The following is a 12,506-nucleotide window of genomic DNA, read 5'->3' as shown; positions in this document are numbered from 1 at the left end:
TATGCCCCCGAAATTGTAAAACGCTGACAACAATAACCCTAATATTTGTTAAAGACAATGATACCCTTAAAAATTTTAAAAACGCAACTAATCTGTCCAACTGTGAAGTGAGTCCTTCTCCGTTAAACGAAACTTAGTGATGTGGCAGACGGAATTCCATTGTGGCATCCTCATAAGGCCTTCCATCCCGTTTCTCCTTTATATGAATTGGGAGAGAATGTTTTCCCCAATTCATCACAAACATAAACCCTAATTACTATCATGCATGGTGGAAGCAGAGGCATATCCCACAACAATCGAAGGACACAGTCAGTGGAAAATAGTAACTCTGAAGGGCTCGACGAACACGAGAGCAAGCCATATGATGGGACATGTTTCTGCCGTCTTCAGGTGGTGGCGTTGAAGTCGAAGACGAGGAGAAATCCAGGGAGATGGTTTTTCAGATGTCCTCTGTGGAAGGTATGTATGAATTTTCTGGTGAATCTGTCCTCATTCCCTATTGAGAGTTGAGCTTGATGAATGGCTTTTGTGCTGGGCAGATGAAGAACGCTGGTTGTCGTTATTTTCAGTGGATGGACGAAACCAACGAGGAATCTGTTGGACTGGAGGAAATCTCGAAGAATGGAACACTAGTATGCAATGAATGTGGAGTCTTGAAAGGGAGATTTACCAGTCTTGAGACAGAGACCATACACAGAGATGGAAAGATGATGAGGGAGCACATGAAGAGAGTTGAATTGTTTCTATGCATCATTCTGTGTGGAATTGTTCTGAGTTTGATTTTGAGTGATTTGTTTGATTAGATAGGAGAAGGGATGCATGCAGGACAAACAATGGATGTTATGTGTTATTGTTTTGTGAAATTTATGTTGACATTGTTGTAGCTATTTTTGTTGCTTGTTAATGAATTAGATCTGTGTATGGTACACTCAATTGAATACTGACAATAAAATGAATGGAGCGAATACAAATTAGTAAAAAAAGGGCAACTCAGATATGCTAACTAATTTGAGATGGGTTTAGGAAATGAAACACTGCCAAAGGAACACAAGTAATACCAAAATATTTGATCTGCATAACATTTAGCATTAACAACATATTGTTCCAACCAAAATATTCGATCTGCATAACATTTAGCCTTAACACATATTGGTCCAAACAAAATACTGAATACTCCCTAATTAGTCTTAGTCTTTAATATCAGACACCAAAAGACTTAAATTGTGCAACAAATGCCAACTGCCATGAATGCTAATATCAACATATAACTCAAAAAGTAGAAACAGGATTGCAACTAAACTTCAACTTATAACCCAAAAGAAGAACTAATCATAGATCCAAGTGTCCTTCAACCAGAATGATTTGGCATGAACTTAGAGAACCTAAAAGTTGTTGCTTTACTAGCTCCATTCATGGTTTCATTGGACACCACATGAGTCCTTGTGGTGTGTGCAACTCCTAAACCAGGGACAGCAGTTGAAGTAGGTCCAACGGGCCGTATTTGTGGGGCCTAAATGGTGGGTTGGGCCTTGGAGTGGCTGTTGGACTTGGAGCTGTGGGCCTTGGAGTGGCTGCTGGACTTGAAACTGCTGGGGGCCTCAAAATAGGCATCTTTACCCTGATTCCTTCCCTGCTAGAAGAAGCAGCAGCGACAGCAGTAGTATTGGAGGGAATTTTAGGGGTTGATGCAGGACTTTTGCTAGATCTGGTTGCTCTCCTCCCAAGGTTGGTCCTAGGAGCTCTCCTTCCAGCAGACTGACTTGTTGAACCGGATAGGTTGAGATTGGCCTACAAAAAAAATAACTCTAAGTTTCACTTGTCAAGTTACTGCCTCAATATTGATTGATATATGTACTACCTCTTCATCAGCTTCAGAATGTGGATGGTCTTGTGTGAGCTCTTGTTCAACTGCATCCATGGTCTCCTCCCAAAACCTCTCTTGCTCAGAGTCTGACATGTCCTCTAAATCCATATGTGGCAAATTTTGTTAAGTTGTTGGCTGAACATGTCCTCCATCTGCCTGACCTGCTTGAGGTGCTTGCTGTGCGTTTGCATCTTGCTCAGATGCCACATGAGACTTCTTATCAGGACATGTTCTGGAGTTGTGCCCAACCTACGAATACAACATCATTAGCATTGGTCAACATATGACAATACTCAACAGCAATATTGATAGAATAAGTTAGATTATTTTTTACCTTTTTACAATATTTACAACTTGTTTTGCCATAACTCCTCTTAAGTTTGTACTGGCTACCACTCTGTCTCTCTGATTCATGTCGAGCTCTCTTTTTTGTAGGTCTTCCTATTGGCCTCTTATAAGGTGGAGGGAGACATGACAGTCCCTCTGTATCAGCCCAATACTCCTGACTAGGGACTGTGTTGATATGAAATTGGTAAGTTCTGTTATATGCCTCCATAGTTAGCCAATGGTGGGCATAATCTTCTGGCCTTTGATTTTTTCTTTGAATTGCAGCAACTCCATGACAGCACGGCAGGCCTGTGAGTTGCCACTTTCTACAGGTGCAAGTCCTCTCTTGAGTGTTGACCCGAAGTGTGCGACCATGCCTTCTTACTTAAAACACATTATGATCATCATCTCCCACCCACTGAGCTTCCCAGTAATTTCCTTCCTTCTTTTCTTTCTCCAACCTGCTCGTCTGGATAGGAGCCAGCTTGCCCGTGTAGGCCATTAGTGCATCTTTGTGGAATGCCATAGTTTTCATCAGGTAATATCTAATATCCTCCAGCATGGTAATTATGCTCTTACCTCTTAATCCCACCATTGTTGCATTAAGTGATTTCGCATTATTATTTGTTATGTTATCTACTTTTGGCCAGGTAGAGAATCTTGACCTTGACCATGTTCCTTGCTCATATGCAGACAAGTATTCCCAGGCAGCTGTATTAATCCTCTTGATTGCAGCCATACCTTCAGCAAATTCCTGATCAGTCAAAGCCCTTGCACATTGGAACAACAATTGTTTAAGTTCCAAATCATTCCAACGCTTCTGGAAATTCCTCCACATATGCATAGTACAAAACCTGTGACTAACCCCTGGCATAACTTCTTGCAGAGCAGGAATTAGGCCCTGTCATTAAGTAAGTTAGACATTATATACCATAGCTTGAGTAATTAGTTTAATAAAGTAATTGAATTCACAAATTGAAAACTAACCTTTTGCTTATCTGACATGATGTGCCAATCAAATTGCTGATGGTCCCCTATATCTGCCAATAAATATTCAAGGAATTCTTTCCAATTTTTTTTTTGTCTCTGCATCAACTACCCTGTATGCTACTGGAAAAAGATGATTGTTGGCATCTTGAGCAACGACAGTCAGCAGCTGGCCTCCAAAATAACCCTTCAAAAATGCTCCATCAAGACATATGAAAGGCCTACATCCTTGCTTGAATCCCTTTTTGCAGGCATCTAGACAGATGTAAAGACTTCTAAACTTAGGCAACCCTTCCGGTTGTAGAGTTGTGCCCATATGGCAACTGGATCCTGGGTTGGCCTTACAGAGCTCATTCAAATAAGTCCTCAACATCAAATATTGTTCCCTTTCTGTGCCCTCAATGATATCCTTAGCCTTTTCCATTGCCCTAAATATCATCCTCTCTCCAACACTAATATCGAACTCCACCTTGAATATATCTCTAGCCTATTTCTGTGACAAATTGGGACAGATCCTAATCTTGCCTATCAACTCTTCCGAAACCCATTTACAAGTTACTGACCTACTTCTATTACTCCTAGGGCATGTATGCTCATCAACCAGTGTTTTTATTTGGTAACTAGGTGGTTGGTTTCTCCTTGCACAGTAAACCTCCCATGGACATGTTTCATTGTAACAGATGACCCTGCACCTATGTGGTTCAACCTTCAGAAAAAATGCCTCTCTGCCCATTTGAATACTATACTTCCGGACTGCATCCTTAACTGCTGCATCGTCCCAAATTCCATACCTAACTCCAATCTAATTTTGCCAAACTTTGTATTAGGATTGTGCTGAGGGAATACTGAATTTTCATCCTCAGAATCAGAACCAGGTGGGGTCTGCAACTCCTCAGACTAGTACTGATATTCAGTTGGCCCAGCATCAGGGTCATTTTGGTTAGGAACAACCACCCTTGGAGCCTGATTCTCCTCCCTGGGTGGCAGAATCTTCTGACCTGATGGAGGAGATCTTGGATGATGCCTCCGACCTTGTGATGCATTCATATGATTAGGTAAGTGTATAACAAACAACTTTTGACAATTAAAATAGAATTTCAACAGTAAACAATTTTCATCCTAGGCTCTACAATTAATTAACAATACAATTGTGAATAATTGCATGTTTTAAGCTACAAAAATATACAACACATATACTAACCTGGTTGTTCGTCACCATTGTTCTGTGCATCAGGTTGCGCTCTACCAGACGGTTGGGGCCTTCCATGTTTCTTCCTGCGCTTTCTTCCCCGGCCTTCAGCTTCCTGACGCTGAGATTGCCCCTTTTCGCCTTCAACGTGTGTCTCATGGTTATTTTCTAAATTGGGTTCCTCATTTTCAACAGTTGCAGCCTCAGTTTCAATGGGTACGTTATCAGTACCTACGTCACCTTTCTCCGATTGATCATTCCCCCCATTACTCAACACTGATTCACCCTTCTGTTGCTGTTGCTCCTCGTACTGTGGGGGATCATCTTCATGAGTTTCCTGAATTTCTGAAATAGCTCCATCAACTACTATATCATCTGGTCCTCCATGTTCATCATTCTGTGGGAGATCCTGGTCATGATTTTGCTGGTCTTCTGAAGGAGGTCCCTCAACTTCATCAACTAACTCTGGATTGGCGTCAACAGGATACTCAAAATACAAGTGGATCCTGTTTTTATTCTTCAGTGCAGCATCACACAATTTAACCACATCGGCATCCCTTCTCAACACCCGTAGCCCATTAGCTAAATCCATCCCCGGCTCCAACCAATACACTTCATTATACCTAGTATAACCTAAATCCAGAAACAAACTCTCAACAAGGAACAGATTACATGTATCAACATGCACCATGTCGATGACACTCACTAAACCATCGTTATACCTAGGGGTGGAAAAAGGCCAGGCGGCCTGCCAGGGGCCTGCAGCCTGGCCTGGTCTGTTATAAAATAGGTATAGGCCCAGGCTCTTTTAAAAGCCTTAATACATTAATAGGCCAGACCCAGGCTTACTAATTAGCCTTATAGGCCTGGCAGGCCTGCCTGGGCCTGTTAAAATATAATTAAATATATAAATAATTATTTATTATTAATAAAATTATGAGATATTTTAAATTTATTATATTTTATTATAAATATTTTTGTATATTTTAAATATGTTAGAAGTTTAAAATTTTTTATAAATATTAAATATATGACATATTATATATAATAATTTTTATTAAAAATTAATTTTTTTTAAATAATATTTTTATTTTTGTAAAAAAAAATTATCAGGCCTTTTAACAGGCTTCAGGCTAGGCCAGGCTGAATAACAGGCCAGGCCTAGTACTTTATAAAGAGCCTATAACAGGCTGCAGGCCAGGCTCAGGCCAATCAACTGTATGACAGGCCAGGCTTGTTAAGAGCAAAGTCTGGCTTGGCCTGGTCTGTTTCCACCCCTAGTTATACCTCACCACACCATCCGCATCCTTCTCTAACCAACCCCGATGGTGATACACAAACGTGATATGAGTTGCCATCTAACAAAAAACATCAAATAAGTAACAATCAGATAAATCAAGACATCAAGACAACCGTCAGAAAAAATTTTCACTTCATCACCAACAACATGCAAACCCCAACGAACTGATAACATGAAGAACGAAAACAATGAATGCTTACCGAAACCTTCGTCGTTCAATGGAGATTTCTTCACCTAGTATCAATGCCAAATGTGAGATTGCAAGTGATGTTAACAACTTCAAGACGTGAATGCAGAGACACACGAGACAAAAAGAAACATAGACCAACACTAAGAAACTCTTCAGTTTTCCGCCTCCAAAATGGTCATACTTAAATGGAGTGTTTCATTCAAGGTTAGCCTGGTCATTTACTAGGAATTGGACAATTAGGATTTCATGAATTAGGGGTAAACCTGAAACGGGACGGAAGACCTTATGAAGATGCCACAATGGAATCCCGTCTGCCACATTACTAAGTTCCGTTTAACGGAGAAAGACTCACTTCACGGTTGGGCAGATTTGTTGCGTTTTTAAAATTTTTAAGAGTATCATTGTCTTTAACAAATATTAGGATTATTATTGTCAGCGTTTTACAATTTCGGGACATAATTGGTAATTTACTCGTTGGACATTTTTGTAGCATTTTTAATATTTGAGATGTACTTTTGTAGTTAACAAATGTAGAGGTCATATTTGTCAGCATCTTAATAATTCGGTGGCGAAATTAGTAATTTACTCTAACAATAACAACTAACACCAACATTCGATTTAATAATTAGAAAAAAATTAAAATACCCTCCACAGAAGACCGTTAATCTAAAATTTTGATCTTAATGGTGATACCAACTTATTTGGCGAGTGGGCTAATCACTCTAATACATTCCAATACTATGTGAAGAAGGATTGAGCCATGACATGGTATTGATATGTTGGGCAAAGAAAGAATGTAAATAAAGGGCGGTATTGATATTGGATAACACAGAGAGAGCAAATAAAGGGTGTAGTCAACACTGCAAAATGATCTGTACACATGAAAAAAGATTAATCACTTAAATAACAGTGCCTAGTATCTCTATAGATGAAGAGGGTGAACGGCGGGTTTGGAGAGACAAGAACTTCCATAAATAGAGCAATGCGAGGGGATAATTTCCAATTTTCCAACACGAAATGATACCTGCAGATATATCAAATGATAAACTATTCTTGTAAGTACTTATATTTGATATCAACACGTAGTTTCATCATTATTGAATGCACAAATAAATCCAAAAATCCAACAAGCAATCCACATATTTACATTTAATTAGTAAACCAAGAGAACATGGGCATGGACAAACATATTTCTAAAAGAGTTTGGAAGAAAGTATGGCAAAAGATAAATTGAGCAGCATCAAGTGGGAGAACCTCAACAGAAATTTTGCATATGCGGATGAGTTATGACATCTTAAGGCTAAGATTTAATGAGTTTGTTCTACCAAACTATCAAGGATTTCAGAAAATTCTTCAAATCTAGGGGTGCACAAAAGATGAACTCAACCATCAAATTTGAATATTTATCAAACTAAAATCTGAACTGCTTACCTAAACAAAATCCTAGCAGCTAGTTCTGCTGAATAAAATCTAAAAGATAAATCTACCAAAGTCATGCGATGTATGTGTGCACGATCTAAACTATCAGAAAGTATCCGTCTCCCCACACGGTGTTATAAAATTGATTGCATTTAAGTATAAGAAGGGTGTAAGAGTGTTAAAACATATACTGATATACACACTGATTCGCTTTCTAGTTTGCATCTAGCCTCCTAAGAGAAATTTTATTACTTTTTGTAACCACATCCGCGTGTAAATATATTCTACCAAACATCTGCATTCTTGATAAAGTAGTTGAAAAGGATCCAAATTCCCTAGTTCAATACGATAATACCTACAGGCTGCTATCTCAGGTGTTGTAGACTAGTACATTGTCATCACATTCACATCTCTTCATTAGTTCATTTTCACTTCATTCTACCAAGCACAATCTTTAATGAAGGAAAACCTTGTATATGAATGTTTAAGATTTCACAAGTCAAAATAACAAGATAGATAATGGAAGTATACACATAGAATATTAATAGTTTAACAAATCCCTAGTTAAAATCACAAGATGCAGTTTAGATAATTTACAACTCCAACAAGAAAATAACTTACCAAACTACAAAAAATGGCATCAGTTATCAATAGCAGTATCATACTATACAGAAAAAAGATTCAATCCTGAAATCATAACAAACTCACATCTCCTTCGGTTCAATCCAAATCTTCTTGCCTACTTTCCCATCCTCTGTCGCCACTTTCCTGCGGAGACCCACCCGAACCAAACGGGTATCGCAAAGATATCCTAAAAGTCCTGGGAACAGGTCTACCCCCAGAAGCGTCACCGCCACCGCCACCGCCACCGCCACCGCCAGACCTCGAACCATCACCACCACCGTCCCCCTGGCGATTCCGATTCTCATAATCAGGGTCGTCGGTTGGCAATTCATACCGGCAAACAGGGCAAGAATTGTGTAGTTGAAGCCACGGAAGCAAGCAATCATCGTGATAGACGTGTTTACAAGGCATCTGCCTCACCTGCGACCCCTTCTCGAACTCGTCCTGGCAAACCGCGCACTGGTTATGCTCAGAGTTCAGCAACTCGTCGTCCACCGTCACCGTCGGAAGATTCTCCACGGCGGTCTTCGACGCCGGCGGGGTACCATAACGGTTGGGATCATTCTCGGCTAGCTGCTGAATCAACTGCTCGAGGCCGGGACCGAGGAAGTAATCGCCGATGTTCGCCGGAAGGCGAAACCCTGGGTCTGAAGGGTGGTTGATCTCGAATTGTACATTTGCTCCGTCGGCGCGAAGGCCTTGGAGGTGGTTCTGGAGAAACATAAACGGGTCGAACATATCGGATCGAATAAATTCATGTCGCGGCGTGGATCCGGAGGAACTGGAGAAGATGCGAGGGTTCTGGAGGTCGATGGTGGTGGAGGCGGCGGCGGCGGAGGAGAGCAGGAAAGGGAGGAAGGACAAAGGATGGAAGGGGAGTTGAGCATCGGAGGAAGGATCGGGGCCGAAACTGAAGGAGATGTTTTCGTTAGGGTTAGGGTTGGGATCGGTGAATTCTTCAACGAAGCCTTGGAGGCAAATCGGACAGAAAGGCTCGGATTCGTCGGAGACGGTGATTCTCCGGGTGCAAACGTGACAGAAGTACGGCTTAGCTCCGCCGACGACGGCCTCGCCGGACGACATGGTTTCTTACTAACAACAATATTCAAAGAACTTCGTTTCGAACGAAACGAAGGAGAAAGAAGCAACCCCCTCTCTCTTCGCCTTCCGTTCGTAAAAAGGGACAACAAAAAATTGGGCCTATAATTGGGCCAGACCGAAATATAATTGGGCCAGCCCAAACCGAATTTCTTCATTCTTTCTTAGCCCGACAAATAATCTGCAACGGTTGATAATGATAATGATGAATAGATATTTACAGCTTCGTCTCCGGGTTTGCAACAAAGGGGATTTAGGATTGGGAAGTGTTATTGCAGAGAAAAACGCATTTTTTCTTCATCCTTGTGGTTTTGTGCTATGTGTAGCATCATTTCGAAGACGCACTACCATTTAGGACAACTTCCATTGAAGCCACTTCATTCTAGGTACTCAATCTTGAAGCTTGTTTCTTTTTCTTTTTCTTTTTTTTCTTCCTGTTTTTGTTGTGTAATAGTGTGTAGTGTTTGCTGCAGTAAGAGAGAGTATGGAATTGGGAGGGTGAAGATGAGTGGGAGAATGGGGGTGGTGTGTATGGGGATGCTTGCACCCAGAAAGTTCATGCAGAGAAGGAAGAAATTGGAAGTGTTCAAGGATGCTGCTGATGAAGCTGATCAGAAGAATTGGAGGAGGCTCATGAACCAAATTGACGAGACCGGTTCCGCTGTTTCCGTGCTCATTTCTGAGAAGAAAGCAAACCACACTCTTCCTAGAGACCTTATCCTTGGTACCTTGGTTAGGTATAAACAACTCAAAAGGTGGAACTTTGTTGTTGAGGTATACAATGAAAAATTATACATATATATAGATAACACTTTTTGTGGCCCTATGAAATTCTTGCTTGGTACTTTGTTGATGATTCTAATTAATTGCTACATGTTTGATATTTTTTATTTTCTAGATTCTTGAATGGCTTCGGACTCAAAGTTGGTGGGATTTTGGTAAGATGGATTTTGTTATGCTTATAACGGCTTATGGAAAGCTGGGAGACTTCAATAATGCTGAGAAGGTCTTGAGCTTGATGAATAAGAATGGCTATCCACCAAATGTAGTAGCTCAGACTGCACTCATGGAGGCATATGCGAAAGGAGGTCGATGCAGTAGCGCCGAAACAATATTTCGTAGGATGCAGAGATCAGGCCCTGAACCTTCTGCAGTAACATATCAGATAATACTTAAAGCGTTTGTTGAGGTAAAACATAGATCTTGTTCTATGCACTTTAATTTTGCCTTATGAAATATTGCTTAGTTGTTGACTTTCGCTTTTGCATTTTTATTACTGATATGCTTGTAGGGGAACAAGTTTAAAGAAGCTGAAGAAGTATTTGAAAATCTACTGAATGATGAAAACTCACCTTTGAAACCAGATCAGAAGATGTTTCATATGATGATTTATATGTATAAGAAGGCAGGAAGTTATGAGAAGGCTCGCAAGGCATTTGCAGTGATGGCTGAACGGGGAATTGAACAATCTACAGTTACATATAACAGCTTGATGTCATTCGAAACGAATTACAAGGAAGTTTCAAACATATATGATCAGGTAATATTAATTGTCTATCAAACTTATCTTTCATAAAATCTCTGGTAGATTTGGGATAGTCTAATTCCAGCTCTTGTATTCTATGAATTCTTATTACAGGCAGCATCATCTTCGATATTACTCTTTTCTCTTTTTTTAATTGAAAACTTAATACATGTACATTGAACATTGAATTACTTTGTTATTTCCAAAAGAAAAGGAACTAGTTTTGAGCTTGCTTGTATAAAGAAAAAAATTGCTTATATAGAAATGCTTCTTCAAATGAGATAGATAGGCTGTAAATTTTCGGTAATGACTCAATTTTCATCCCTAGTTCTTCGTATCAGAATGATGAGCACCAGTTTGTTTCAGTCAGATTTTTTATAAAATACCAAACCGTTAGTAATTTTACACAAAATTTATTTGATCTGAGTCATTTTCAAGACTGTCCATTAGTTTTCATCTACTTTATTCCCCCTTTAATATATTGTTTATAATTAATTCATCAGATTTTGAAGTCAATGCCTTATTTTAGATGCAAAGAGCTGGTCTCAGACCTGATGTTGTGAGCTATGCCTTACTCATCAATGCTTACGGGAAGGCCAGGAGGGAGGAAGAAGCACTAGCTGTATTTGAGGAAATGCTTGATGCCCGTGTCAGGTATGTTAAAGAATAAAGAATATGATTATTATTACATCATGACTTGAAAGAACGCTGTAAACTGTCAACTGGTGCATATCAACTGGACTGAACACTATATTTTTTTCATGGATGAAATTTAACATCTCAATATTTTACTGCTGTTGATTGGTGTCTATTTTTTTTTGCCAACTTAGTTATAGTTTATCTAGTAAAGGTTTTTAATTATTTTTCTTCTGTTTCACAGACCAACCAAGAAGGCTTACAATATTTTACTAGATGCATTTTCAATATCTGGAATGGTAGAACAAGCTCGGACAGTGTTTAAGAGCATGAGAAGAGATAGGTAAATTGTACTTCTTAATCCTTATACTGTGATTCATTAATGAGTAGGATTCCATTTCTGCAAGAAATCACTGGCCAAATGAAAGGCTCGGTGCTCGCCAATGTTGGTTCCGCTTTTTACAGTGGTTTATGTTTTAATTAAATGAAGAAAACAATGAGCATCTTACATTATGATGACCCTTTAAAATTTAATCTCTTTCTGTCAAGCATTGAGGAAGCATTTTGCTCATATCATTGTACTTGCTCCATGCAGATGCTCACCGGATATTTGCTCATACACTACCATGTTATCAGCTTATGTGAATGCATCTGACATGGAGGGTGCTGAGAAGTTTTTCAAGAGATTGATACAAGATGGTTTTGAGCCCAATGTTGTAACCTATGGAACCTTAATCAAAGGTTATGCTAAGATAAATGATCTTGGGAAGGTAACACAGAAGTACGAGGAAATGCTTAAGCGCGGCATCAAGGCGAATCAGACTATTCTGACCAACATCATGGATGCATATGGAAAATCCAGTGACTTCGACAGCGCTGTCCTTTGGTTCAAGGAAATGAAGTGTCCTGATCAGAAAGCCAAAAACGTCCTTCTATCTTCAGCAAATACAGAGGAGGAGAGAAAAGAGGCTAATGACCTTGTCTTGCATTCCAATTTACCTAAAGTTAATGGTGTTAGCAAATTAGGTGATGAAGATGATGATGAGAATGAGAATGATAATGATAACGATAACGATCAAGAACATAATTATGAATATTTTGATGCACAGTTGAGCATGGCCTATGATGAACAATCCAGAGTTCCCAGCTGATGAACGAGAAGTTCTGGAAGTCTCATTACAAATTTTGTATATTGTCAAATTTAGGATCTTTATGTTTTTCTTTTTCGGTGGTGCAATTATATTATAGACAAACAATTCTTTCTTTTTCTTCAATTATTTTCGAAAGTGTTCATTTCAATACGTAAAAACTGTTGATGCATTTATAACAACAAGCTCTTTTGTCAAG

At 39.4% G+C, this 12,506-nt stretch overlaps 3 protein-coding genes and 1 long non-coding RNA gene across 9 annotated transcripts; 1 reads left to right on the top strand and 3 right to left on the bottom strand.

Annotated features, from left to right (window-relative positions):
* Positions 1-1,077: 1,077 nt before the first annotated feature.
* LOC140175008 (uncharacterized) lies at positions 1,078-3,057 on the bottom strand. The gene is made up of 3 exons (XR_011865179.1): positions 2,199-3,057; positions 1,859-2,113; positions 1,078-1,788 (listed from the first exon to the last, which is right to left on the bottom strand). It is a non-coding gene; the product is annotated as an uncharacterized lncRNA (long non-coding RNA).
* A 127-nt stretch (positions 3,058-3,184) lies between these two features.
* Positions 3,185-5,195, bottom strand: LOC112709563 (uncharacterized). Its single transcript, XM_025761450.2, has 2 exons — positions 4,380-5,195; positions 3,185-4,209 (listed from the first exon to the last, which is right to left on the bottom strand). Exons 1-2 carry the CDS (start codon positions 5,056-5,058, stop codon positions 4,076-4,078), a joined length of 813 nt encoding a protein of 270 aa, XP_025617235.1. The 5' UTR covers positions 5,059-5,195; the 3' UTR covers positions 3,185-4,075.
* A 1,459-nt stretch (positions 5,196-6,654) lies between these two features.
* LOC112712241 (E3 ubiquitin-protein ligase RING1) lies at positions 6,655-9,075 on the bottom strand. Of its 6 annotated transcripts, none has more exons than XR_011866119.1 (3): positions 7,898-9,053; positions 7,632-7,745; positions 6,655-6,881 (listed from the first exon to the last, which is right to left on the bottom strand). XR_011866119.1 is itself a non-coding variant. In XM_025765072.3 (2 exons), the coding sequence occupies exon 1, from the start codon at positions 8,981-8,983 to the stop codon at positions 7,997-7,999; it is 987 nt and encodes a 328-aa protein (XP_025620857.1). In that variant the 5' UTR covers positions 8,984-9,075; the 3' UTR covers positions 6,655-6,881; positions 7,985-7,996. The 6 variants fall into 6 exon arrangements, 1 of the variants encoding a protein (XP_025620857.1); XR_011866118.1 differs by having other exon boundaries at positions 7,636-7,745; XR_011866121.1 differs by having other exon boundaries at positions 7,985-9,053.
* Positions 9,076-9,128: 53 nt separating this feature from the next.
* Positions 9,129-12,505, top strand: LOC112712239 (pentatricopeptide repeat-containing protein At3g59040). The gene is made up of 7 exons (XM_025765071.3): positions 9,129-9,384; positions 9,472-9,772; positions 9,897-10,187; positions 10,290-10,538; positions 11,053-11,177; positions 11,404-11,502; positions 11,755-12,505. Exons 1-7 carry the CDS (start codon positions 9,317-9,319, stop codon positions 12,308-12,310), a joined length of 1,689 nt encoding a protein of 562 aa, XP_025620856.1. The 5' UTR covers positions 9,129-9,316; the 3' UTR covers positions 12,311-12,505.
* The last annotated feature ends 1 nt before the right edge of the window (position 12,506 follows it).

This window comes from Arachis hypogaea, chromosome 9 (genome assembly GCF_003086295.3).
Source record: "Arachis hypogaea cultivar Tifrunner chromosome 9, arahy.Tifrunner.gnm2.J5K5, whole genome shotgun sequence".
Lineage (NCBI taxonomy): Eukaryota > Viridiplantae > Streptophyta > Magnoliopsida > Fabales > Fabaceae > Arachis > Arachis hypogaea.
Note: the sequence above shows the minus strand (reverse complement) of the source record. Positions and strands in the feature narration are given on the sequence as shown.

Bases quoted from the DNA above. Each gene is read 5' to 3' on its own strand.
- LOC112709563 (XM_025761450.2), bottom strand. From the start codon at position 5,058: ATGGTGCATGTTGATACATGTAATCTGTTCCTTGTTGAGAGTTTGTTT. The intron at 4,210-4,379 runs GTTAGTATATGT...ATGCATCACAAG, and splicing joins CAATGGTGACGAACAACCAG to GTCGGAGGCATCATCCAAGA.
- LOC112712241 (XM_025765072.3), bottom strand. From the start codon at position 8,983: ATGTCGTCCGGCGAGGCCGTCGTCGGCGGAGCTAAGCCGTACTTCTGT.
- LOC112712239 (XM_025765071.3), top strand. From the start codon at position 9,317: ATGTGTAGCATCATTTCGAAGACGCACTACCATTTAGGACAACTTCCA. The intron at 10,188-10,289 runs GTAAAACATAGA...ATATGCTTGTAG, and splicing joins TACTTAAAGCGTTTGTTGAG to GGGAACAAGTTTAAAGAAGC. The intron at 11,178-11,403 runs GTATGTTAAAGA...TCTGTTTCACAG, and splicing joins ATGCTTGATGCCCGTGTCAG to ACCAACCAAGAAGGCTTACA.